Source organism: Sphaerodactylus townsendi, linkage group LG14, assembly GCF_021028975.2.
Source record: "Sphaerodactylus townsendi isolate TG3544 linkage group LG14, MPM_Stown_v2.3, whole genome shotgun sequence".
Classification (NCBI taxonomy): Eukaryota; Metazoa; Chordata; class Lepidosauria; order Squamata; family Sphaerodactylidae; genus Sphaerodactylus; species Sphaerodactylus townsendi.
This window is the reverse complement of record NC_059438.1, coordinates 24,297,709-24,324,796: the sequence shown is the minus strand read 5'-3', so window position 1 is coordinate 24,324,796 and position 27,088 is coordinate 24,297,709. Positions and strand designations below refer to the sequence as shown.

The 27,088-nt window shown below is 52.7% G+C and overlaps 2 protein-coding genes and 1 long non-coding RNA gene across 6 annotated transcripts in view; 1 reads left to right on the top strand and 2 right to left on the bottom strand.

Annotated features, from left to right (window-relative positions):
• Window positions 1-1,110, bottom strand: part of ANKRD11 (ankyrin repeat domain containing 11) — a 184,902-nt gene extending 183,792 nt beyond the window's left edge. For 2 of the 3 annotated variants that reach the window (XM_048515659.1, XM_048515663.1), the window contains exon 1: window positions 980-1,110. The gene's annotated coding sequence lies outside the window, so the exon portion shown is untranslated. The remainder of the gene's footprint in view (window positions 1-979) is intronic. The other variant, XM_048515662.1, reaches the window with a different exon arrangement.
• Window positions 1,111-4,030: 2,920 nt separating this feature from the next.
• On the bottom strand, window positions 4,031-6,173 carry LOC125443467. The gene is made up of 2 exons (XR_007246124.1): window positions 6,031-6,173; window positions 4,031-5,939 (listed from the first exon to the last, which is right to left on the bottom strand). It is a non-coding gene; the product is annotated as an uncharacterized LOC125443467 (long non-coding RNA).
• A 379-nt stretch (window positions 6,174-6,552) lies between these two features.
• The window catches only part of SPG7 (SPG7 matrix AAA peptidase subunit, paraplegin), a 32,349-nt gene continuing 11,813 nt past the window's right edge, over window positions 6,553-27,088 (top strand). The window contains exons 1-6 of one of the 2 annotated variants that reach the window (XM_048515601.1): window positions 6,553-6,802; window positions 7,921-8,017; window positions 9,651-9,740; window positions 16,139-16,380; window positions 18,150-18,289; window positions 26,842-26,944. In XM_048515601.1, coding sequence (XP_048371558.1) covers window positions 6,680-6,802; window positions 7,921-8,017; window positions 9,651-9,740; window positions 16,139-16,380; window positions 18,150-18,289; window positions 26,842-26,944 — 795 coding nt within the window. In that variant the 5' untranslated portion in view covers window positions 6,553-6,679. Of the gene's footprint in view, window positions 6,803-6,822; window positions 7,043-7,920; window positions 8,018-9,650; window positions 9,741-16,138; window positions 16,381-18,149; window positions 18,290-26,841; window positions 26,945-27,088 lie in introns of those variants that run through there. The other variant, XM_048515602.1, reaches the window with a different exon arrangement.

Sequence of the window (27,088 nt, the reverse complement as noted above, 5' to 3'; positions counted from 1 at the left end):
TTTGCGGAAAGCCCCCAAGGGCTTGATCCTGGGCTGGCTCTCTCTGGAAGGCTGCGTTCCCAGCGACAAGGGAGATCTGTGTACAAAACCATGGGGGGGGGGGGAGGGAGGGGACAGAGGTTCCTTCCTGCAACCGAATCTCCCAGCAGCAGCGCCGCGAGGAACACACCGGCCCTTGTGCGCCTCCTCCTCCTCCTCCTCCTCCTGGCTGCCCATCCGATGGCTGCACAGCCCGCTCTGCTCTCCGCAGACAGCTGCTTTCTCTGGGGAAAGGGCAGAGGGCAGCGCAGGGCTCCCTCCTCCAGGCTCCGCGGGGCGGGCGGGCGGGCAGGCGGGCAGGCGGGGGGAGGCAGCACCGATTTGCCTTTCTAAACATGTAATCAATCCTGGTGCTTAAGAGGTGGGTGGGTGGGTGGGAGGGAGGCGGGGGGGGGGGCGCTGCAGCTGCTTCTCATTTCTGGTCTTCGCAGAAAAGGGGGCGCAGCAGCCCGGGGGGGGGGGAGGGGAGCCACAGCAGAAGATGGACGCGGACCCGGAGAGGATGATGAAACGGGAAGCGGAAGCCAGCGGGGCAAAGTCAACCACTCCGCCGCCGCCGCCCGGGTCAGAAACAGCGCGGCCCGACGGCCCCCGACCCCGGCCGCTCCCTTCGCCTATCCCCCCTCCTTCCTTCCTGCCGGGCCAGGCTCGGGTCCCCCCCCGCCCCCCGCCCCGCTTACCGGGCCCGCGCAGCAGCCCCCTCCACGGCTCCCCCTCCTCCAACGGGGCGATCTTCGTCCCTTTCTCCCCCGCGCCCCCATTCTGCGCCCCCCCACTCACACCTCAAAGGACGCGCGTCATTGGGGAGGGGGCGAAGGGCGGCGGGGGGGCGGTCTGAGGCCCCTCGCCGGCTCCCCCTCACAGCCCCCCTCCCCCAGCGACGCGGCCCGCCCGCCCGCCCGCCTCCCCTCCCCTCCCCGCGAGGGCGGTGGGGCCTTACCCGCTGCTCGGGGCGCTGCTGCGGCGGGGGGCCGGCGCGCGGAGAGGCAAGAGGCGGGGGGCGCGCGTGCCGGGGGGGCCTCTAGCAGCCCCGGCGTCGCCTCCTCCGGCCGCCCCGCTCCATGGCCCGCCCGCCTCGGCGGCCGCTCCGACTCCTCCCGGCCTCAACTGCTGGCGCCGGCCGCGACTCGCCAGCGCTGCCCGCCTCGCTCGCTCCGCCCGAGGGTCGCTCGCCCGCCCGCCGGCCCAGCCAGCGCCGCCGCCGCCGCCCTGCCGACCGACCGACCGACCGACCGACCCACCAACCGACCGACGACGACGACGACCGAGCAGACGAGGCCGCCGCACAGACGGGCCTTCCCATTGGCCCGATGAGACGAGCCGCCCCATTGGCTGACGGCGGGGAAGAAAGGCAGCGGGGGTGGGGAGGCCGTCAGGGAGGCGCAGGCGCGCGACGGCGCACCGAAGCCCCGCCCCGACTCTGACGCGCGGGCGCAAGAGGCGGGGCCCCGGGAGCAGGCCAAGGGGCACGGCGCTGGCATTGGGCGAGCGGCTGAGCGGCCGGGGACAGGCGCGTGACGCAGGTCACGTGGGCGGCGGCGCCGCCCTCCTCGGCCGGTTGCCATGAGTTACCCCTTCCGGGCCTAGGCTGGAGGGAGCGGCGGCCCTTCCCCCTCCTCGGGGACCTGCTGCGTTGCCGGCAGCTCCTTTGACTTCTGAGGCGTCCCCGAGGGTCGAACTCATTGACCGGGCTGCGCCCCGGAAGAGCCAGGTTCAAACCCCCAGCCTGCCGTGGATCGGGCAGGGGGGATTGTTTAGGCTCTTTTGGGTTAGCCTACTTCACAGGGTTGTCGGAGGGATGCAAGGGAGGAAGAAGAGGCCGGCTGCCCGGCCTGAGAAAGAGAGAGAGGGGGTGTTTTTTTTTTTAATTTATATCCCCCTTTTCTCTCCTGTAAGACTCCAGGTGGCTGACAAGCTCCTTTCCCTTCCTCTCCCCACAGCAGACACCTGGTGAGGTAGGTGGGGCTGAGAGAGTCCTGAGAGAGCTGTGACTAGCCCAAGATCACCCAGCAGGAATGTAGGAGTGCAGAAACACATCTGGTTCACCGGATAAGCTTCTGCCACTCAGGTGGAGGAGTGGGGAATCAAACCCGGTTCTCCAGATTAGAGTGCACCTGCTCTTAACCACTACACCACTGCTGCCCCGAGAAAAGCTGCGCTAAAACTAGAGGCTGAGCTCCAGGCGGGCCTGTTCTGGCTGGACGACCACAGAGCAGCAGGGGTTTATTTTGCAGGGAAGAACATGAGGGGCTGGGGGGGCCCATGCCAACCCTGCTGCCTCCACCCCATGGAGCTCAGTGGGCAGGCCCTGGCCAAGGTCTCTCTGCACCTGAGACTTTGGCAGGGCTGCTGTCATCCTGAAAAAAGCGGTGAAGGTGAGGCAGCAGCTGCCATTCCAAAAAAGCAGTTCTCCCAGGTGGAGAGGCAGCAGTAGGGCTGCCTACAAAACGGCCCCTTTTCCTCCCTGAGCTATTCCTGCTGCAAGGAAGGGGGGCTGGCTCGGTGGCAGAGATGTTCTCTGGCATCCAAGGCTGCTGCAGATACCAAAAAAGACTTGGGTTTGCTACTGAAGCTGTGCCCAGTAACATAAACCAATGCACTGGCCTTAGGTCCATACATTCACATGTGTTCTGTGGTAAAGGACCTGCTCAGTTTGTGCAGAAGGGCCCAGTTGAATCTTTGGCATATCCAGTTTTGGGTCTTGTTGACAAAACTTTTTCTTTCCTTGAGGTCCTGCAGATCCACTGCCCACCGGGGAAGCCGCATTTTTCTTTGTGGTTGGTGTGTTTGCACCATTGGAGATGAACAAGCCTAGGCAATGTTTTGCCTGTGGGGAGCACACAGTAGGGAGGCTGTCTGCTTCTCTAGCCCTGCTTCTGCGCCTCCAACTGGAGGCTGATACACACCAGGCATAGTGACAAATTTTAGGGCAAAGCTTCTTCCACGTAATTTGTGTGGCAGGCGGCTGTTAAATGCACACAGGCAGCCAGAAAGAATGCAGCCCTGGCACGTCTGGACTTGCTCACTCTTTTGTTTGTAATTTGAGTTAAGTTTAGAGTGCACATGCTGCAGTAGAAGGAAACTGAACTCTGACTTACAAGCTAGGTGGCGAGGCTCTGTCAACTGGTTTCTTGCCTCTTTTTACTCCTGATTGGGAGAATATTGGGAAGACTGGTTAGTTTGTTTTTTGACAAGCCACAATAACTAGACCCTTTTCAGACTGAGCTACAGGACGGAGATAGCTTTGCTTTAGCTGATGACCTCCCTCTGAATGTAGATAAAAGCCAGGCCTTCTTGTAGTTCCTACTGGAGTTATCTGCCACCTTTGACACAATGGACAAGACCATTTTGCGGAGGCATGTGGAGGCAGAAATAGGCATCAGGGATTTCTATGCTGGACCGATTCAAATTTGTCATGGACAGTTTCCACTGGAGACCAGGTGTCATCAGTCTGGGACCTATCCTGTGGCATCCTACAGGGCCTATTCTCTGTGCTCTTCAATCTCTATAAAATGACCAAATCGTGCATTGTTTGGGGGTTAGCTGTCAATAGGCAAATGATACACAGTTCTATATAATCCTTATCCAAATCCCTGCTAATGCAGCAGAGGTCCTACATTGCTTTCTGGCAGCTGCGGCTCATTCATTTATTAAATTTCTGTACTCCCCCCTCCCCCTTTGGCCTCGGGGTGGTTCACCACACAATGTCATACAATATAAACTGCTATACAGTATCTAAAACAATTCTACTACAGTGGTGAACAGTGAGAAACTTGAAACTAAACCCTGGAAAGACAGAAGTGATGCTGGCTGGGAAGGTAGAGGTCTTGAATGACATTATGCTTTCAGTTGGGCTCAGCTGTACATGAAATGTGGTTGCTGCCAAAGCATGCCCTGAGAAAGTCCTCTTCTGGATCACATGTGAAACTCCTGCACTTTTAGAACTGCGTCTGTTTAACAAAGTAGGCCTTGAAGAAAATGGCATCCCAAGTTAAATTTAGTTATTATTTTTATTGAAATAATTACACCCTGTATCTTCCCAAACAGACTCAAGGCCAGTCTTACACAGACATACATTCTGGCTGCCACAATTCAGTCCGGTGATGTCACAGCCTGAAGGCCAACAAAACTATTACCTGTATATGGGGGACAACTCTGCAATTTTCAACAGGACCACCTTGGGGGAGAAAGAGCCACTTTCCAGAATTTTTCTAAATGCTGGCAAAACTGGTTCCCCGCTCACCCTCACTAGTGACAGGGAAAACTTGACATGCAACTAAACAGGAAAGCAGCTGTTCGAAAAACAGCAGTGAGTAGGAGTTAGTGGAAGAAGCACAAAAAGGCCACAGTTCACAGAAAGAGATTTAATCTTAAAATTATTAGAAATAACCCAACAGATCAGGAGCTGGAAAAGATGACCAAAATTTAAGTGTACCAGTGTTCCAGATCTGATTTTAAGCATGCGGCTGTATTCTTGCGTGTATTGTGGCTTACTTGGGCTTCATTCAGGACATGTAGCTCATATTTTTTGGTTCCTGTCACCATTCAGCTCTCCAGGTCACTTCCAACCAGCAACAGTTATATCCCTTCCAAAATATTGTTCTCCCCTTCCTGTGCTCCTTTTCATGCTGTTGCAGCCAGGGCAGGCCCTGGAAACACTAGCCTGGACCAGGCAACAACTGTATTCCCTGGATATTGGATGTGTTCCCAAATGAAACTTTATTACCACTCCGAGGGCGATGAATAAAGTCACCTCTTCTCAAGGTTACATTTTGTACATTGGCAAAGAGTGGATGATAATGCTGGCAATTATGTAATCCCTGTAATGCATCTCCAGCCATATTAATTCTGAACTATTGCAATTAAGGTTTATTCCAGAGCCAAAATGGATAGGCCTGTAACTCTAATAATATCTCACGAGTGCTCATTCAGGACCGGTAGGAGGCATTATGAGAGAGCCAGGCTAATTGTACTCACTTCTACACCAGCCTTTGCTTAGGAAAATCTCTCCTTTTTTACGTCAGTATCTCTAGATAAAACTACACGTTCAACCACATTTGTATCTGTGGTACGACGGAATGATTCAAAAACTTCTACCATGAGGTAGAAGGTATGGCTGAAACATGCATGTGATGAAATGTAATAGCTTTGTCTTCAGAGATTAGACCAAATTTGATCCTCTAAAACATTTCAAAACTAAATAAATCTGTTCTCTTGGGCCTGGGGACTCAGTGAGTGCTCCAGTCACCCTGAGAATCAACTAAATGTTCAAGAGGCTTCCTTGTACAGTCGTAAATACTGATGGTCTTCACTACTAAAATTTTCTGGGAATATTAATGTAGGCTGTGACTCACAGGAAAATACATATAGACCTGTCACATCGATCCTGAATCCAAAATACTATTTTTAAGAATTTGGTACATGCTAACAAAGATGTAACATCTTTCTTCATAGGCAGTGGTTAACAGCTTCTGGCAATTTTAAATATTTGTTGCATATTCACGGTTTCTACCATTGGATACTGTGGTGTGTTTTGGTGTTTACCTGATTTTAATGGTGCCCTTTGTTTCAGCCAATGCTTAGTGTGATGGATTGATTTTAATAACTTTGGCTGTATGTCTCGAGTCTGCAGATCAGTCAAGCAGCAATACCGAAAAGGATCTCCAAGTGCTATGCAGACAATGGTTAAGCTATGATGAGACCAAGCATGCCGGGCATGTTTCTCACAAAGGCAGCTTTTTGTGGGCTGCAGCCAGGTTTGCGCCGTGGACGGGGTGCGAAGGCCGAGCCAGTAGGATGATGACGGTCGGGCAGTGCTTTTTGGCCTTGCCAGCATCCTGTTTCAATCCAGGCTCAAGAGAGGAGTTTTGCAATAAGCGGGTCCTTCTGGCGGCTGTTTCCTGCGAAGAAAGGAGGGACAGTTTGTTTAGGGAAGTGCCGCCCGGCCGACTTCTGTGGGGGAAATTGTGAAAGCGCCTGAGCGTGGCCGACCTGCTCTGGCGGCGGCGGCAGCAGCAACCTCGATGTTTTGCTTTCTGCAGGGGTGGATCAGTAGCAACTTGGCGGGCGCGTCGGGGAGCCCATTTCCTCCCTTGCTCAACTGCTGAGCCGCGTTTCCTGCCGGACCCACCGACCTCCGCCTTCCCTTTCCGCCCCTTGGAAACCACCCCCCCCCCCTCGGCTTTGCTTTCGTTGCGAGGGGGGGGGCGGCGGGGGTCTTCAGGCGGGTGTTTTTGTGTGAGGTGCAAAGGGAGTTAACACGCCCATCCCAGGCAAAACGTGCAAGCGGCGGCGCCTCCCCGGCCTGCTGGGCCTGCGCTTCTGGCGCCGCTCCCCCCCTTGCAGCGCCGCGGGCGCCCAAGGCCCTCGGTCGGGGCCGGGTTCGGGGCCTGCGCCTGGCCACCCCCACGGGCAGGGCCCGGCCGAGCCGGCGCGGAGAGGTCGCGGGGCCCGGCCACGCGCAGCCGCGGCTAGAGACGGGAGGGGCCGCCGGCCAGGCCCTCCGAGGGCGCCGCTCCGGGCGGCCATCTTGAGAGCGGGCTCTGCTGCCCGCGTCCAAGATGGCGGAGGGCGCCTCGGCGTCGTCGCGCCGGAGCTGCGCCAGGTTGTCCACCGGCGGCCGCCTCAGCCGCGCGACGCCATGAGCGGCTGGGCCCTGCTGCGCCTCCTGGGCCGGGGGTGCCGCCTCCGCCCCACGGCTCCCCGCGCCGCCCTCGCCCCCCTGCGCAGCGCCCGGTCCGGGCCGCCCAGCCGAGTCCTGCCGGTAAGCGAGGCCCCCGGGGGGGGGGGACGGGAGGGGGCCCCTGCGCCTGGAACAGTCCCTTGACTGCTCACACACCCACCCCGCCTCCACACCAGCCCTGCGAGGTGGGACTTGGCAGATATGAAGGGACCCTGGCGGCCAGCCCTGGGGGCGAGCGAGCATCTGGATGGAAGGGGAACTGACGCCGGAGCCGGTGTGCGGCGCTGCCTCTCCAGCTCAGGACCTCTGCCCGGACAAGGTGTAGGTGGCCGCAATGCGGGAGCTGCTGGGTGGTGCTGAAAGGAGTGGAGAAGTGGTTTGAGGGATGTGATTAATAAAGCTGGTTGGGGGACACACACACACACACACCCCCGAGAGGGTGGCTGGAGGGTTCCCAGTGCCAGTGACCCACACCTCAGCCCTTGAAAGGCCTCTTATCAGTGGCCAGGCTCCAATTTCCTCTTTGCCAGGGAAACTTCCTGGGTTCCTGGACTGATGACAGCTCTCAGGCTGGCCTGCCTCACAGGTCTGTTGTGAGGATAAAACGAAGGAGAGGAGAACAATGGAACCTTTTGGGTAGAAATGAAGTAAAGGCAGAGTAAAAGTAGAAAAAGAAGAAGAGTTGGATTTATATCTCCACTTTCTCTCCTGTAAGGAGACCCAATTGGCCATGCTGGCAGGGGCTGATGGGATTTGTAGTCCATGAGCATCTGGAGAGCCGCAGGTTGCAGACCCCTGGGCTAGCCCAAGGTCACCCAGCTGGCGTGTGTTAGAGTGCACAGGCTAATCTGAATTCCCCAGATAAGCCTCCACAGCTCAAGTGGCAGAGCGGGGAATAAAACCCAGTCCTCCAGATTAGAGTGCACCTGCTCTTAACCACTACACCACTGCTTCTCCCAAGGTAGACATGTAAGGGTAGAAATGACATAAATAAATATACATGGGCTGGCCGCAGTGGGTAAGAATTTTACCCACCCATCCTGTGTATCAGCCTGGCTTTTGGCGTCTTCATTTTGGCATAATTTTTTGCATAATGTTCTTTTGGGCTTAGTTTCCTCAAGTCTAGCTCAAGAATGCTGTGACTTATTTGAGGTCTGCTTTTCTCTGAAGGAAGGTCTCTTCTCTTGTTTTCTCCGTAGAGCTTTCTGTCACGAAGGTTTTCCCCTGAATTTGAAGGGCTATCTCCAGCCATAGTAGAAAAGCATTTATTGCCAGCCCAGCTCTGGAAGCTTTTGGGTAAGTAAGGAAGATCGCTGCTCTGCCCTGACCAGAATGCTGCTTTTCCTAGCACCAGCCGTGACCAAAATTGTGGTTGTTTGTCCGGTACTCTTCCAGTAACCTGGCACTTTAAAAAGTTCTATACAAAAAAGTGTGTCACCTGAACAACAATACAGAGCTATTATAATAACACATAATGATTCATAATAATAAGTAGTAGAGGAAGTAGAGAAAGGGGAAAATTAGTAATTCTCAAAGGTTGGAAGAATGCATATGGAATTGTTCCATCATTGGATTTTAGATTCCTGAAACCAGTAAATACGGAGCATCTGTTCACACAGCTGTCTCTTGGGGCAGATCCACTCCTTTGATCTCATAGGAGGGAACTGGAAGTTGAGGAACTCGCATGAAGCTCCCTACTACTGAATCAGACGGTCGGTCCATCAAGGGCAGTATTGTCTACACGGGCTGGCAGCAGCTCTCAAGGGTCTCAGACTGAGGTCTTTCTCATCACCTTTTGCCCTGCCATTAAGTGGGAAATGCTGGGGGTTGAACCTGGGCCTTTCTGGCTGCTAAGCAGAGGCCTTACCACTGAGCCACAGCCCCTCATTAAGGCTGCATCCACCACATTTTGTCCTGCCATTCCTTCAGGGTGCTCAGGACCATGGATATGATCTTTCTGTCCCCTGTTTTGTACTTGCACCGATGCTGTGAGGTCTGTAAACTAAGAGACAGTGACTGGGTCATGGTCGTCCAGCAAGCTTTGTGGCAGACAGTGGGGGTTTATACTTGGGTACCTCCCATCCTAATTCAGCACTCTCACCGCTATGCCACGATGATTCTGCCTCATTATTGTACATCACTTGCACAAACAGAACCCAAGTTTGAAGTTGCCAGGATGTGTGTTCTGCACTCAGCATCACACTCTTGGGTCCTAGGCATGTAAGCAGGCTCCCCCCCCCCCCCCCCCACGCACCCCCACACCACACACGCAGAATAGGGAGAGGGGCGTCTTGCCACTGGGAGCCTTCCTGGCATGTTTCTAATTGGAGATTTTGAGGAGAGCAGCCTTCCAAGGGCCTAACCTGCACTGGCCAGGCTGTCCCAGTCTTGTCTGATCTCAGAAGCGAAACAGGGTCGGCCCTGGTTAGTACCTGGCTGGGGGACCACTTTCCCCCCACCCCTCCAAGGTCATCTTTTTCCCTTGATAGCTGTAATGCTGTGGAAAGCAGAAGGCCCACATTGTCCTTTCCCTCTGTTTACCTTTGGTCAAAGGGCACGAATGAGAAACCACCTTCTAGAGTTCTGCTTCCTATAGTTTACTGTTCCCTTAAAGGGGTAGGGGAGAATTCCTTTCTTGGAGTTCCTGTAGCTCCTCCCCTTCTCTTCCCCAACCCACTAAGGCCTGTGAGGCTCCTTTGGAGGCTTTTGATGTAGTCAAGGGGAAAGAGAAAGAGCAAATGCTCCAAGGAGACCCCTGAAGGGCTTAGATGCCTTCGGTGCCAGAAGGCTGGCCTCGCACACTTAGCCTCTGCTCCCAGCCAGAAGGGGCAGCCAGGAAGACTGTTTCTGTCCAAGTTCATCATTGCAGGTTCCTCTTGGTACAGGATGCCTGAGAGGGGCACAGCTTTAACCATATCTCTGTTTATAGGCAGCACATTCTATTTTTCTACTTCTGGTTCCTGTCGCAATGGCAAAAGTGGTGAAGGGTCCAAAGGAAAATCCCCAGAGGAAGATGAGGGTATGTATAGGTTGTTTTTTTTAATGCAGAGCTACCTGCTGGGAGGTGGGTCTCTACAAATTGAAAAATAATTTTCAGTGTTCTTGTCAGAGTCGAGAAGAACCTAGTTTTCATGAATGATGTTCTTGTGCTGTACTGGTCTCAAAGGCCTGTGTCTTTCCTGGCACCTGCTGCCTTCTTGAGGATAAAATTCATGTGAACTTGAATGCGGAAAAAGTGGACCGTGAGCCCTAAACTCGAACTAGGCAGCTGCCTCGCAGCTGTGTGCCCCCTGCTTGGCCATAGGCACAGACACTCCCTTGCATCTCTGGACTTGGAAACCTCTAGCTGGTTGCAGTCCATCCCCTTTCTTTAGAAATTGAAACGACACAGCAAATCTTTCTCAACAACAACAACCTTTATTTGGCATTTAAAAATAGGTTCTAGAGTGTTGCCAGACGTTTTTGAAATACAAATCAAGAGTACATTCAAAGCGCAGACAGGAAGACAGCAGTATACATTACTTAGAAAGTTCTGTCACTTGTAAAAGAAATTTTGCTACTTTTTCCAAGAGCATGACATCGGTGTTGTTTAACAGAAGCTCCACAACAGAACAGTCAGAGTCACTTTCAGCAAATCTTACTCAAAGGATATGATGCCAGCTTTTCTCCATCTCCTTGGTGTAGGAGCTGCATCCGAAAAAAAGCAGGAAAAATGTGTTAATGCGCACTTATGGTCTCCTTCACGTTAAACATACATCTCCTTTGGATTGGATTATCTGCTATGCACACATTTTCCCCTCTTCAGTGGTCACCCCACCTTCAGATTAGAGAATCATGCTTTCAGAATGCTCTGAAAGTGCCCCATTTCCTCTCCCTTTGCAGGGAAAACCAAGCAGATCAGCACGCATGCAGCTTTCTGTGGGTTTCCTTGTTCTTCCCCACCTTTCCCATCCCACATCGTAGCAGTTCCTCCCTTTTCAGAAGGTTCACAAGACCTGTCTCTTTTTTTTCCCCCACGCTGAAGGTCTTTCACTGGAGCAACATGCTCAGTGAAATTGACAAGAAATTGACATTTTCTAGCAAAATAACACTAGACCAGGGGTCGGGAACCCGCGGCTCGCGAACCGCATGCGGCTCTTCTGCCGCTGTTCTGCGGCTCCATGAGCTGAGCCGCTGGCCCCATCCTCGCCTCGGCCTACCGCAAGGCGGACCGGCTACAAGCGCCACGTGAGCGAGTTTACTTCGCCTTGAAGTGGCTGGGGTGAGCAAGTGGGCGGGGGAGCGGACGGAGGGGGGCGTGCAAGCGAATGGGTGGGTGGGTGGGTGGGGGGTAAGCGGTGTGTGTGTGTGTGTGTGCCAAATGGCTCTTTGAGGGGAAAAGGTTCCCGACCCCTGCACTAGACCAAAGAGGGAAGGAAAAAAAGGTGGGAGGCAACCTTTCCAAATGGAGGTTGCATGGAAACAACAAGGAAGTGGGCGGGGACAGGCAAAATGGTGGCTCGGCTCTGCCAAGGGCACTTTGCAAGGGGAGGATCCCTGTATAAACTAAAAAGTGGGGAAAACCCACTGCAAAGCAAACAACTATGGGTAACTAGTGCAGGCGAAAATGGCTTGTGTCCATGGAATAGAGTTTGGTGTGGAATCCCCCCCCCCCCCCCAACATACCCACATACTATTGGTGGAAACTCACAACATGTTGTTGGACCAGATTTTCCCTCCCCCCCCAACCCATGACAGCCAGTTTGGGATGCTGACTACTGTTTTTCCTCAAATTCCAAGAGGGGTTGCAGGCTCCATGGACTCCGCTGATATCTGGAGGACGGTCTTCTCCCGTGTGTTCCTACCCACAAACTATTTTATCTGTACTATAAGCTACCAAGCTCCATAAGGAAAAGGGGCAGCTAATACTTTAAGTAAATAAACAAACAAAGGGCCATTTAGACTAGCAGTGGCGTAGGAGCAGCAGTGGCATAGGAGGTTAAGAGCTCGTGTATCTAATCTGGAGGAACCGGGTTTGATTCCCAGCTCTGCCGCCTGAGCTGTGGAGGCTTATCTGGGGAATTCAGATTAACCTGTACACTCCCACACACACCAGCTGGGTGACCTTGGGCTAGTCACAGCTTCTCGGAGCTCTCTCAGCCCCACCTACTTCACAGGGTGTTTGTTGTGAGGGGGAAAGGGCAAGGAGATTGTAAGCCCCTTTGAGTTTCCTGCAGGAGAGAAAGGGGGGATATAAATCCAAACTCTTCTTCTTCTTCTAGAACCCCCCACACCAGTTGGCATTGGACCCAGCTGATCCAAAGCTCTTTCTCACCCCTCTGCTCTGGGGTCCCTTCTGCTTCCCAAGCACATTGTGTGTGAAAAGGGGTTCAGTCCTTGAGTGTTCTGCTTGCCCCAACAAAAACCCTCAAGGCAGATTGTGGCCAGTCCTGTTCTGCAGGTAGGGATAGAGAGTGCACACGTGCAGGATTAGGCAGATGCTGGATCCACGGAAGAAAACGGCACAAGAACGTCAGTCTCCCAATTCAAATCCCGGTGTTTATTTGTTGAGTTTGCTCTCAGCTGGGCCTGACCGGTGACGCTGACTTTAGGCTTCAGATCCTTTTCCGAAACAAAAATAGATGAAAAATTATTTAGAAGCATTGCCTCCTCTTCCTATGGATGCCCAAGGCAAGAAAGAAAGTGGTTCCCTTTCCTGGAGCTGTCCCATGTGTGTCGACTCCTGCTTTGTCGCAGTGTCATCCTAGCTCCTACCTGGTCATCTGTTCCTTCAGGGTGGGAAGGAGGTCTTTGACCTGCCTTTTCCAATGGGCAGCACTCCTCAGGAAATGCCAGACCAGCAGCCGGCATCCTGGCCAGAAGGCGCAAGGCTGTTGGTGTGTTTAGACCAGGGGTAGGGAACCTGCGGCTCTTCTGCCCTTGCACTGTTGCTCCACGAGCAGAGCCGCCAGCCCCATCCTTGCCCGCCCTGCAGGCAGCAGGGCGGGCGCACCAACTGCCCGCGATCGGCTGGGCCATGCTGTGGGCTTCCCCTCTCACCCGCCCCGTTGGAGCGGGATGGGCATTTTCCCGGCAGCCGGCGAGGCCGAGCCCCAGGCCCCATCCTTGCCTGCCCTGCAGGCAACAGGGCGGACGCATCCATGCGCTTCTCAGAATGAGCGGAGTAAAAGGTCGAAAAAAACCCAATATATATAGTGTTATCTTTATTTTAAATGTCAAAAATTATTTGCGGCTCCAAGTGTTTTCTTTTCCCGTGGAAAACGGGTCCAAATGGCTCTTTGAGTTTTAAAGGTTCCCGACCCCTGGTTTAGACCATGACCTGTGGGGTGCTGCATGCCTTTTCCTGTAGTAATGGATGAATTGGGGGGAGGGGCAGCTCTCCTCAGTATCTGGGGGAAGGGGGAATCATCCCAGTAGTCATGATTTTGAATGGTTCTTTGGCCTATTGTTGCGGCCCTGTTCGCCCCGGAGTTCAGGGTCAGGGTGAAGGGCAAGTCATTCCCCCTGGAAGGCACTCCAAGACGGGGAGGCTGGAACTGGTCTGGCAGCTGTTGCCTCTTCCACCTCATGTGGGACTTATTTTTAGGGGGGATTTCCAGGGCTGTGGGGGCCTGTTGCTGGGAGCCCAGTGACAACTGCTCGAGCGAAACTGATGGGCCCGGCTGCCGCGTGGAGCTCCTAGAGTCTCTGCTGCTGCCTCCCAGTGCGCAGGTCTGTGGCTGTGCTGTAAAATCTCCAGCAGCCACTGCAGAGATCTGAGTGCTCACGAGGAGAGGCCCCAGCATTGGGGGAAGCCCCTTTCTCTGCACAAACCACACATGGGGTGCATCTGTTTCGATTGCCTCCAAAGCTTGGAACAGGAAAGCACTTCTTCAGAACTTCCTCTGTATGTCAGTGGGAGGAAGTCATTACATGCAAAAAAGGGGGTGGGCTTGCAGGGGAAGGCCCTGGGGCCCCCTTAGCCTCATGGCATGGCATGCAAAGGCAGGGATGGGGGGATAGAAAGGCTGGTGCGAGAAGGAATTATCGAGATACACCTTTCCAGGCTGACTTCCCAACTAAAGAGCTGGTGGGGAGGCTAACAGACTGGGAAGCCAGAGGCTTGGCACTGATACCACAGCACATCCTCTCTGCTCTGCAGGTAGCTGAAAGAAGGTGAAAACTTCTTGCTTTCCCAGGGCAGCTTCAGTGCTCAGAGCCAAAAAGTAGAAGCCCGTGGTAGTCCATTAAGTTTATTCTTGGTAGTTTCTGCCAGAGACTGTGCCCCCGGCTGCTGCTGCTTGTGTTTCCTAGAGACATGACCTTTCTACCCATCTGAGGACCTTGCGGATCGCCTCCCACCCGTTCGCCCCGCTTCCTAAGCCAGAAAGTCTGACCTTTCCATTTGTTGCCCTCTAGTAGTCGTGGGACTTCTCTCTTTCCCCCCCCCCCCCCTGTCCTTTCTTTTGACAAGTCAGCTTTCTCTTAACTAAAGGCTTTGTTGGACACTGGTTTGCAGCTCAGTGGTGAATTTGCTCAGCCTCCTGGGTCATTTTGATAACGGGATAACTGTGAAGCAACAAGAGGAGGAAAGAGGCTGCGGCGGCAGAGACTGGTCCCTGTGCTGCCGTCGTTTAGAGCAGAGCAGCTCTATCTTCGGCCGTGCTCTTCCTCTTGAAAGGCCCATTGGGCAGGCCACAAGTGACAACTGGGGTTTGCCTGGTTGGAGGTGGGGTGCTGCTTGTGACTGCGGAATGGGGCTGTCTGAGCTCTTTTGTGCTGGTTGCAGAATGGGAGTCACTGGGGGTGCTGCCGCCTGATAAATGCCTCTGTTAACCGATTTGCAAACCAATCTAATCTGGGCTGCCACAGGCCAGTGGGCTGACAGAGCGGCCACAATTTATTTGAGATTCTCTATTATTTGTTCTTGGGTAGGATGTGTTGCTGGTGGGGCAGGCATGTGGAGCGTCCAGATCTGATCAGTAAACAGAAGGGGCTGTTTGTATGTGTCACTAAGAGCTGCTTTGGGGGCGGGGGTTGAGAGAGATGCTTTTAACTCTTTACATGCTGCTAGTGTTTTTAAGCCATTTTACAAGTGACGGATTTGCAGAATTTACTACTAAACAACAATATTTATAAGCAGCAGAATTTACTACTAAACAGCCGGACATCATCTACTTATTTTAATTGTGGAAGATCACTGCTGCTAGTGTTTTAATGTTTAATTTATTTATTGTTTTAATTGAAACTATTTGCTGTATTCAAATGTTGATTGTTTTGTAAACCGCCCTGAGCCCTTCGGGGGTAGGGCGGTCTATTAAATTTAATAATATTAATATTAATAATAATAATAATAATAATAATAATAATAATAATAATAATAATAATAATAATAATAATAATAATAATAATAATAGAACAACAGTAATCCCACTAGTAGTCGGTGCTCTAGGAGGAATCCCAAGAAATCTTGAAAAACATCTGGAAAGCCTAAACTTGGACAGAACATCAGTCCACATGCTGCAGAAAGCAGCACTTCTAGGAACTGCACACATTCTACGCAAATACCTCTAATATCCTAGGTCTTTGGGAAGGACTCGATATTCAGAGATGAATTCCAGACACTTGTGCTGTGTTGTTATGTGTAATAATAATAATAATAATAGGCAGCTACTGGGTGCTCTTCTCGAGTTGTGGCAGTTCTCAGGCAGCAGCGCCAAGGCACAGAATGGAGCTTGGAGTAAGGCCTTGAATGGCAGGAGAGCTTCAAGCTGATCAGCTGGTCTGGGGAAGAGGTTGCTAGCCATCGGGCATTGCTGCTGTCCTGCTTGCCTCCCTTTGTTCTAAAGGACCTTTTGAAGGACTCCTCCCGCCCCCCCATAAAACAATGCCAGCTGATGCGGACCGGTGGAGCCTGGTGGCGGCTGCAATGTCTCCTTGGTGCAGTTCAGAGGAGGCTGCAGCTGCTGCATCATTTGCTCCCTGCTTGTTGCAGCTCTGCTGCCCAAGACGCAGCGGCAGTTACCGGCCTGGCATCGCCTGGTGTGCCCTTCAGGATAGCTTTTCCCTCTCTGCCTTTTGCAGGTTGGGAGTCGCTTCATTCCCGGCTGCCTTGCCTGCCTCATCTCCATTTACAAAATGGAAACAGACTAAAAGTGCAAGCTGGTAGAGCCTGATACAGTCCAGGCTTCCCCCTCCCCGGAGAGCATTCTCTTTTCCAGATCCTTTGACACACGCGGTGCTGCGGGCCGAGTTAAAAACAGTCTTTCCCATCCAGTTTCCATGGGGGACCGTGCTCCTCGCCTCTCCTCCCTCAGTCCACGGCACATGCTGAGGAAAAGGAAACGTGGAACGCAAGCCAGCTGGTGTGGGGTCTGTGGCTTGGGGCATCCTCCTCCTCTCTCCTTCTCGACGCACTCTTATGTTTCCCCTCTCAAGAGGAAAAGAAGCGCCGGGAGAGGGAAGACCAGATGTACCGGGAACGGCTGAGGACCCTCCTCCTGATCGCCATCATCATGAGTTTGCTGAACTCCTTGAGCACCAGCGGAGGCAACATCTCCTGGAATGACTTTGTGAACGAGATGCTGGCGAAAGGGGAGGTGCAGCGGATTCAGGTGGTCCCAGAGAGTGACATTGTGGAAATCTACTTGCACCCCGGGGCAGTTGTCTTTGGACGGCCTGTGAGTATCCCTTTACAGAAATTTATTTTATTAGATGCTTTTCTCCTTGCAGTACTCAATACCGCTTACAGTGTAAGTAAATAACAATTACAAAAACACACTAAGGGCACAACTTAAAATCTAAAGGACTGCCAATAAATAAAAACTGTTAGTCAAACGCCGTCCTAAATTAAGCTGCCGCCTGAAGATCAAAAGTGAAGGGGCCCCGCTCCCTGTGGAAGTTATTCCGTAATTGTGGGGTTGTCACTGAAAAGGCCCTCTCTCATGTGCCCACCTGGCGAGCTTCTTTGATTGGTGGGACAGTCACAAAAGCCTCTCCCTGTGATATTAGTTCACAGCAGGAAATTCTGCATGTTTTGACTTTCAGAAGCCTATCGATCGGCATCTGGCCAGGTGAAAGGTATTGTGAAACACAACCTAGTTCCATATTAACTGAAACTGGCCCGCTGCCTAGCAGATTCAAAGGTAGCCTTTTAAAGCGCAGTCTGTTGATTCTGGAACTGCTTTTCCTTTTTATAAGCACAAAGTGCTATAACTTTTGGGACTTGTTCGCATTTGGACATCAACATAAAGGATATTTCCCTGAATCTCTCTAGTCCACAGGTGTCAAACTCATGGCCCTCCAGAGGTTATGGACTACAGTTCCCATCATCCCCTGCCATGCTGGCAGGGGGTGATGGGAACTGTAGTCCATAACTTCTGGAGGGCCGCGAGTTTGACGTCTCTGAAAACGCACCTTAGATGTGAGAACGCACAGATATCTGCCTTGTACTAAATCAGATACTTGGTCTGCCAGTCAGACTGGCGGCTGCTCTCCAGGGCTTCTGGCTAAGCTCTTTCACGTCACTTTCTACCATCTCCTTTTAATTGAAGATGCTGGGGACTGAACCTGGGAACTTCTGCATGCCAATCAGATGACCTACCACTTGATCCACGGCCCCTCGCATGGTTCCCATCTAGATTTCTGTTTCAAGGCCCCCGCTGAGAATTCAGTGAAGGTGGCTGGGCCTTTTGGCCTCACCTGGCTCACATTCCGGACATGCCGTTCGTTGGATGCTCCGTAACCCAGGAGACCTTGCTGGACTCATGAGTCTCACCAGTGGGGAGAGGCGGCACTGGCTGCTGAGGATGCTCCGTTGACGTGTCCAGCATCAAATCTTTGCTCATTCTTTTATTTTTAAAGACTTGGGGGCCATCCTTTCATCTCCAGGGTAGCTGGTGACAGGTGAGAGCCGCACCAGGGAGAAGCGCTTCTGGAGGAAAACTGCTCCAGGTTCATTTCTTGGTGTCCAGAGGACAGCTGAAAGGGACTGAACTGAGAGCAAGGGATATTCGAGCCTCCCCCCAGTTCCGGCGTTCTCACAATTCTAAGCAAGCCCAGGAGAAGGTGCTCGGGAACAGCAGCAGCAGAAGGCCATTGCTTTCACCTCCTGCATGTGAGCTCCCAAAAGCACCTGGTGGGCCACTGCGAGTAGCAGAGAGCTGGACTAGATGGACTCTGGTCTGATCCAGCAGGCTCTTATGTTCTTATGAGAAAAAGCAGTAACTCTCTGGAGGTAGAGCGCCTCCCCTAGGCCAGGGAGGATATGGCTCCTAGCACCTCTCTTGGCTGTGAAGAGAGAGGCTGGCAATGCAGGTGGCGTTCCCTTTCAAGAGAAGGCCAGCTGCTGTTTCCAGCTTCCAGTAGCTCAGTTTCCTGCCCCTGCTGTGCGAGGACCCACAAGTGTTCCCCCGTTGATGTCACGTCGCTCTTTGTCATTTGTCTCCAGAGGCTGGCCCTGATGTACAGAATGCAGGTGGCCAACATTGACAAGTTTGAAGAGAAACTGCGAGCAGCAGAGGAGGAGCTGAACATCAGTGTGAAGGACAGGATCCCCGTCTCCTACAAGCGCACTGGCTTCTTTGGAAAGTACGGTGAATTCTGGAGACCCCCCACCCACCCCACCATGTGCCTCTCCCTCCTGCACTTTGCTGTTGCCCCTGCCTTGCCAGTGCTGCATGTGCAGCATCCTAAAAGGAGCCAGTGGCCCCGGCCAGGGCACCAGCGGCTGCTAGGAGCCACGGATGTGTGAGACGTGCAGTGCCCCATGGGGCTGACGAGCCAAGAGAGGCTTCTGAATGACTCTCTGCCTGGAGATAATTTCCCTGGTGATAGAAGGGGGAGGGGCAGCGACAGCAGGCCACCTGAACCGCTCAGATGCAGCCGTCCTTTTCTGCAAAAAGCTGCCTGATCAATTTCCTCAGCGGCCGTTGCTGCTGCTCCTGCGGAGTGGCTTAGCAAACACGCTGGCGATCCGTGATGTGGCCAGGCCAGTGGAGGGAATGCATTAGAGCCCCCGCAAACCTCCCCCACCACATTATCTTGCACTTATAAAAATAAACACCCAGCTTTTGCCCAGGAGAACAGCAGCTGAGTGTACCTCAGGCGGACGCTGACTCACAGCCGCCCCCCCTCCTGCTGAGCAGAAACTACTTTGATAATAAAATTCGAAATGTCAATGAGAAGCCAGCACGGCTGTTAGATGCACGGGCTCTCTTTTACAGAATCCCAGGCCTTTTTTCCCGGCAATTCCACAAAAGCCAGTGCTTTCAATGCCCATGTAAATTCAGCAACGGAAATGAAGAGGGGACAAGAGGCAGGTTTTTAAAAAGACCCAGAAAGAAGGCTTTCACGGCTGGAATCACTGGGGTTCTGTGTGGTTTCCGGGCTGTATGGCCGTGTTCTAGCAACATTCTCTCCTGACGTTTCGCCTGCATCTGTGGCTGGCATCTTCAGAGGATCTGAATGTGTGGGCCACAGATTCCAGCCACAGATGCAGGCAAAACGTCAGGAGAGAATGCTGCTAGAACACGGCCATACAGCCCGGAAACCACACAGCACCCCAGACCCAGAAAGGCTGCAAAAGCAGCAGCTTGGAACATGGTGTCGGGGGGGGGGGGGGGGCTTTTTGTCTGGCTGCTCGTGAGTCCCACCCCTTTGAGATCTCCTTCCTGCTGCCGTATATTTGCTGTCCCACTAAAACCAGCAACTTTTATGACAAAATGGGATTTGTGGAATCTTGTCATCTCTCACTGACAAAGTTCCACGAGAGTAAAAAGGGAAGGGTGCCTGTAAACCGCTCTCTGGCGGGAATCAGTCTGTGTTTTCCACCAATTCCATGGGAACGAGCTTGCCTTTGAGGACTGTTCTTGTGCACCCCGCCTGGTTTGGGTTACTGTCAGAGCTGACAGGAAGGTGAAAGGCAGGACTGATCTGCAGGAGCCGGGAGTGAGGGCTTCCGTGCCTTCTCTGTCCAAGACCCTGCTGTCTGCAAAAATCCTAACCAGTCCCTGACTGTGACCTTATTTTGCAATGAGAATGGAATAGAGGGCAATTCTGCTGCCGTTGTTGGTGCCAAACAGAATTTGTGCCTTAAAGGAGCCAAATCTTAATATTTTTGGTGAATTGCCAGATGTTGAGGGTTGTGACAGGGTCAGCTGCTGGCTTGTACAGCTGGGTAGTGCCTTTGCCTGGAACATCCTCCAGGGAGAAGGAAACCAAGTTCTGTCCTGCTTTGCCATCCGCACAGAGTGCAGAACTGCAAGCTCTTCTGTCCCAAGTGCAGCGTGCGCAGGAGCGAAGGAGTCTGGGGCGAGGCGGATGAGAGCGCTCCCCATTGCTGTGTCCTTTGATGCCAGGCCGGGTCTTTTCTCATCATGTGAGAGCAGCTGCTGGCTCCCCCGCGTAGTCATAGAACGAGGGAGACTGGTCAATATTATGTTCAAAAATGATGTTGGGGCCTCTAAAGGCCATGAGGTAGCAGGGCGTTGTGGCAGCTGAGAAGGCAAAAGAGATTTTAGGCCAGTAGTGGCGAACCTTTGGCACTCCAGATGTTATGGACTACAATTCCCATCGGCCCCTGCCAGCATGGCCAATTGGTTGCAGACCCTTGCACTAGGCAGCCCTGTGATGTTCACAGTGGGACCTCTTTCTACTGTAGGAGTGGGGCATCTTGTGAGGGTGTGATCTCGACCAATTGCAGAGAGGCAGGAAATGATGAAATTCTTCCATGTACTTCCTGTGAGGTCTTGGGGTCACCTTCTTCAGTACCCCCAGTATTTTCCTGCCTCTGCAGAGAGCAGACGCGTTTTTTGGCTCTGGCAAAAAACCCTATTCGTAGTCTGTTTGTGTCAGTCTGTGTTTGTCTGAAGTCCTTAGAGGGGTGAGTAAGCGCGATCCGGCTTGGGGAAGAGTAGTCTAGCCGCCGCTGAAAGCAACCGCTTTCCTTCCCACCCACCCCTCCCCCACCCCTTGGCAAATAGAACGTTGGCAAATAGACAGTTAATCATGGACGTGAGGTCCTTTTCGCCTGAACGCGAAACCTTTGTTGGCTCCGCGGCGGAGCGCACACGCTCCGCAAAGTCAGGCGGCCATAAAGAAGGGGGGAGAAGCTCCACTCAAACGGACGCCGCAACGCAGCGCGCGGAAAAATCTGGCGCCTCCAAGCATGCGCAGTCATCCCAACCCGCCAAGAAAAAGAAAAAGACTAAAACGACCGGGAGTCTAGCGCCTTCCCAGGGTGCGTCCTTAACCGGAGACTCCATAGCCAACTCCTCCGGCCTTCCCAGGGCCTCGGAGCACCTCAAGCGGGCCCCCCGATCAACTGGTTCTTCCCTGTGCCCCTAACAGGCAAGACCCACAGGATCCTGAACGGGGAGATTCTAACACTGGGCAGCTAACTCCAGCCTCCTCCTGGATGAACGCGCCCCCTGCAGTTTTCGCTGAGTTCCTTAGAAGGGAGATAGACAAAGCTCTTGATGCAAGAGATCAAAGAACAGCTAATGCCCGCTCCTCTACTCGGTCCCATAGATCCCGCAGTCCCCACTGAGAGGACTCCAGCTCCTACAGAAGGGACCCCTTAGCCCTACCTAATGAGGAGGAAGAAGAATTATCCAGTTTAGACGGCTCTGATGGGGGAGAAAAATTCTCTGACACAGAGGAAACCCCTGAGCCAGCTGTAGAACAATCCATACAGTTCTTTAAACTGGAAGAAATCCAATCCTTAATTTCTAAAACTATCTCCGCTCTGGATTTACGCGACCCTGAGGACGCGGAAGAACAAATTCCCCAGCCTTCCATTAACGCTTCCAACAAGCCAATCAAGGGCTATCCAAAAGGCACATCATCCTACTTCCCCGCTGATAGGGAGGGCGACAAGTATTTCCCTGTTCCTGAATGCTTTGTTAAAAGGATTCATAGGGAATGGCTCAATCCCACTGCCCACAAGGGCTTGCCCCTAATTTTAAGAAAATATCTGATGCCTCAGCAGTTTCCATTAGATCCTCCAGAATCCTCCAGTTGATGCCTGTGTCCATCCTGCATTCCGGGACACTGTAGCCAAAGAGGGGAGGGCAATATCAAGGACCAGCTTGATGGGAGGTCTGAAGCAGCGCTTGTAGATCCCATGAGTGGTTGGCTGGCAGCCATCAAAACTCTTACGCCCTCCTCCACAGTGGCCAGAGCCTCCATGGTGTGGCTCAAACGTCTCCTGGAGATGATTCCAGTCGAAGCAAAAGGCATCAGAGAAGGCATCGAAAGGGTCCTTTCTGCCAATTCCTTCATAGCAGATGCCACCTTCGACGCCATGTCACTGGTAGCGAGATCCTTAGCCTCTAACATGATAGCAAGATCAACGCCTGGATTAAGCCCATGGCAAGCGGACATACAATCTAAACACGTAGTGGCTGGTTATTCATACTATGGAGGGCCCTATTTGGCAAAGAATTGGACGAGAGTCCTTGTCCAAACCAAGGACAACAAAGACGATGCCAAAATCTGTCCGGGCACCCGACAGGTCCTCTACCAACAACAAGTTTACCTTCCGGTCCCACAAATCCTTACCCCTTACTTGCAACGAGACGGGCAAAGACCACACTGGCAGAATCAACATTCCTTTCGGAACTACAAACAGTCCTTCAAACAATACAACAAGCCGGGCAAGTCCTTCAGCTCCAATAAGAACAAGCAATGACAATCAAAGCATCCCGGTGGGAGGCCGTCCCCAACACTTTCAGCACCGTTGGCAGGGAAACCACGTGGACAGGTGGACAAAGGAAGTCATCTCCACAGGTTATGTGATAGAATTCAACGTTATTCCACATCACCACCTGTTCATTTCGCCGCTCTCAAAGGATCCGGCCAAAGCCAGCAGAACTCTGGAGGCGGTTTCCCACCTAACCAAGATCCAAGCCATCGAACCTGTACCGACAGTGGAACGTTTCTCAGGGACATATTCACATTTCTTTACAGTCCTCAAAAGAAATGGGGACTGGAGAGCAATCCTCAACCTGAAGCGCATCAACAAATTCATTCGGGTCCCCAAATTCAGGATGGAAACCCTTCGGTCTATCACGGCAACTCTTCGCCATCAAGATCTGCTGACTTAGTTAGATCTGACCGAAGCCTATTTGCACATCCCTATTCACAACTCTCACAGAAAGTACCTGAGATTCGCCATACAGGATCAACATTATCAATTCAAGACGTTGCCATTCGGACTAGCCACGGCCCCAAGAACCTTCTCCAAGGTGCTATTGGCTCCAGTCATCATGTTGAGGGAACAGGGGATACACGTCTACCCCTACCTCGACGATCTGCTGATTCGTTCACGCTCCGTCCCCAAGGCCATCGCCGACATCGAGGTAGTTCAAGAAACCCTAGCACAGCATGGCTTTATCGTAAACAAAGGAAAAGCTCTTTCATTCCCTCCACACGGCTAGAACACCTAGAGCAGTGCTGGACACGGTACAAGACTCCCTTTTCATACCAGAACAGAAGGTAGAAAGAATCAGGAAAAATCTCGACATTACCAGTCATGTCCAACAGAAGATTGTCCTTGCTAAAACTGGCAAGTCTGCTGGGAACCTTCATCTCAGTAATCTGACCCTGACCCAGTGGGCACGTTTTACGCGAGACCGCTCCAACGATTCCTCCGTGCATACCAGCTGGACATTATTGCCAAGAAAGACAGAAAATTGACCATACCCCCAAGAGTCCGTCTCAGCCTTCTCTGGTGGACGAACCGCTCCAACCTCAGACGGGGAAAACGTTATCTACATGCTCATCGAACTCAAGTCTTCACAGACGCCAGCCTTCAGGGCTGGGGGGCCACACTCAGTCAAATGTATGTCCAGGGAACTTGGTCTCCGGAAGAATCTCGGCTCCACATCAATGTGTTGGAAACTCGAGCGATCTTCCTTGCCCTTCAACATTTCCGCCACAAATTCGTCACCAACATGTCATCATAAGAACAGACAATGTTGCCGCGAAGATGTATATCAACAACCAGGGAGGCTCCAGATCGGCAAGGCTCCACTCGGAAGCAACAAAAATCCTCCGATGGGCCGAGGAGAACTTGGTCTCACTAGAAGCCCTACACATCAGAGGAGTCCAGAACCTAGAGGCAGATTGGCTCAGCAGGCAGAACCTGTGCGAAACCGAATGGCGACTCGATCCATGGGTCTTCCTCAAGATATGCAACACCTTCGGCACTCCGGAGATAGACCTGTTCGCCTCTCAGAAGAACCGTCAACTTCCAAAGTTTATGAGCCGATACTACCATCCACAGGCGGTAGCAACAGACGCCCTGAACGCGATATGGCCTCCAAATCTTCTCTATGCATTCCCTCCCTTTCCCCTGATTCCTCGCCTCCTGCGCAGGATCATATCCGAAGGCGCCTTGGTGATCCTTGTAGCCCCCCGATGGCCCAGGAGACCCTGGTTCTCCACCATCCTAGAACTGGCCATCGCAGAACCACTGACTCTGCCAATCACTTCCGACTTCCTGACGCAGGGCCCCATCATACATCCCGATCCCGCTTGGTTCAAGCTGACCGCATGACTCTTGAACGGGCAAACCTCAGGATAAAGGGGTACTCGGAAGAAGTCACATCTACAATCTTAACAGCCAGACGCAGGTCGACGGTCAATATCTACAACTGTTCATGGAAGGCCTTCGCGTCAGGTGGTGCCATCGCAAACGACTCGACCCCACGGAACCATCCATCACTGTTATCTTGGAGTTCCTGCAACAGGGCTACTCAATGGGACTCAAGTGTTCCACCTTACGCAGACAATTGGCAGCTCTTGCTACCGTCATCCCTTGTGTGGGCGACACCCCCATCACCAGACATCCGGACGTTCTGAACTTCTAAGAGGGGTAAAATTGTCCCAACCTGCGGTAGTCCACAGGTTCCCCTCTTGGCGCCTGAACGCTGTCCTGTCGGCACTCACTAGGTCCCCGTTCGAACCCATTCAAACTGTACACATCAAATGGGTACGAATGAAAGCGTTGTTCCTAATCGCAATAACATCGGCAAGAAGAGTGGCGGAACTTCGGGCCCTTTCAGTAAACTCAAAATTCTGCGCGTTCCATAGCGATAGAGTATGTCTTCGTACAGATCCAACTTTCATTCAAGGTTAACTCCCCTTTCCACGGCGCCAGGAGATCGTGGATTCCCAACTTCATGCCAAACCCCTCATCCCAAAGAGAAATCATGGCACACATTGGACGCCAAGGACGGGCCTTAAAAGCATACATAATAAGAACGGAGGAGTTACGCAAATCAGAGAGTATGTTCATCAACATTAGCCCGCCCAACTTGGGAGCGCAAATGTCCAAGGCAGCAATCAGTAGTACCCTGAAAGCCTGTATATGCGAAGCATACAAAGCTTCTGACTTACCGGTCCCTCAGGAAGTCACAGCTCACTCAGTTCGCAATGCTGCGACCAACGCAGCCTTCCGAAATCATGCATCGGTGGAAGACATCTGCAAAGCTGCCACCTGGTCTTCCATTTCCACCTTCATACGTCATTATAAATTCGGTCCCTGGCCTCGGCAGAATCAGCCTTTGGCAAAAGGGTACTGGAAAGTATCATCGGGGACTAATGAAACCCACCCGAATTTGGGACACTGCTCGGGGAGGTCCCACACAAGATGCCCCACTCCTACAGTAGAAGGATCCATTGGATACTCACCGTGAAGGGTCTTTCTACTGTAGGTAAGTGGGGCATCTTGGCCCTCCCTAGTTCCATTTGTTTCCCGATGTTACTTTCTCAGTTATCAACTAAATTCATGTTTTCAGACTGTTCAACGTTTAGGGTTGTCGTTGTTTTTGTCACTGTTCTAGTGATCCTAGTTATTGCCGAGCCGTTGTTTTTCCTTCCGTGTTTTTGGTTATATGTTCCTGTTACTTAAGTGCTATACTACTATGCCAGGCGGGGGTACTGAAGAAGGTGACCCCAAGACCTCACAGGAAGTACATGGAAGAATTTCATCATTTCCTGCCTCTCTGCAATTGGTCGAGATCACACCCTCACAAGATGCCCCACTTACCTACAGTAGAAAGACCCTTCACGGTGAGTATCCAATGGATCCTTCCCTGTTCTGCTGGCGAATGCTGTTTCCAATTGGCCATGCTGCCAGGGGCTGATGGGAATTGTAGTCCATAACATCTGGAGTGCCAAAGGTTCACCACCACAGTTTTAGGCTGTATCAGCAGAAACATCATGTCCAGTTTGCATGAAGTGTCGGCGTTGTTTTAGACCTCACACAATCCTCAATCCAGTTTGCATGAAGTGTCGGCGTTGTTTTAGACCTCACACAATCCTCAATCCAGTTTGCATGAAGTGTCGGCGTAGTTTTAGACCTCACACAATCCTCAAAGGGCAAAGTGTTCTGTATTGGGGCACCACAATTTAAGGATGTGGACGAGCTGAAGCGGGTTGCCAACAACGATGGCATGGGTCCGGAGACCAAATCCTATGAAGAAAGGTTGAAGGGACTCTGTATGTTTAGCCTGGCCTGCAGGCGACTGAGAGGTGATACGGTGACCCATCTTCAAGTACTTGAAGGGCTGTCATAGAGGAGAGTGCAGAATTGATTTATGTCGCCCCAGAAGGTCAGACCAGAAACAACCAGCTGAAATTAAACCGAAAGAGTTTTTGGTTAAACGTTAGGAAGGACCTCCGGACACTTGGAGCAGTTTCTCAGTGGCCCGGGCTTCCTAAGGAGGGCGTGGGCTCTCCTCCTTGGGAAGCTTTTAAGTAGAGGCCGTATGATAGCCACGCTGAGCCTGAGAAGGAGGGCTGGGAGGGCTGTGTCAGTACTCCGGTCCTTTCTTACGTGCCCAGGGGAACGCCGATCACCACTCTGGGGTCAGGGCGGAATTTTCCTCCAGGCCACATTTGTCCAGGAAGTTTTTTGCCCTCCTCTAATGGAGCAGGGATCTCCAGGGGAGGAAGTTTTTAATTCCTTGCACTGTGCTGCAGGTTGAACTAGGTGACGCTGGAGTCCTTTCAGCGTTATGATTCCACCCCCCGCCCCGGTGCTCTGTGGACACAGATCAGCTGCATTGGGGGAACAAAAGGGAATGGGGGGCCAATGTCTCAGGCCTAATCTCAGCTTTCCATTGGCTCTGCAGTGCTCTCTACGCTCTGGGGATGGCAGCCGTGGGAGTCGGCATCCTCTGGTACATCTTTCGCTTGGCCGGGATGGCTGGAAGGGAAGGGGGCTTCAGTGCCTTCGTAAGTAGCTTTTGCGGCCTGCAGCTCTTCTTTTGGGTGGGCCCGCCTTCCCCTGCCCTCTCCCGGCAAACCAACAATGGATGGGAACGAAGCCAGGCCAGAGGCTGCTTTTCCTATCAGCCGGCGGATCTGTGCGGTCTTCAG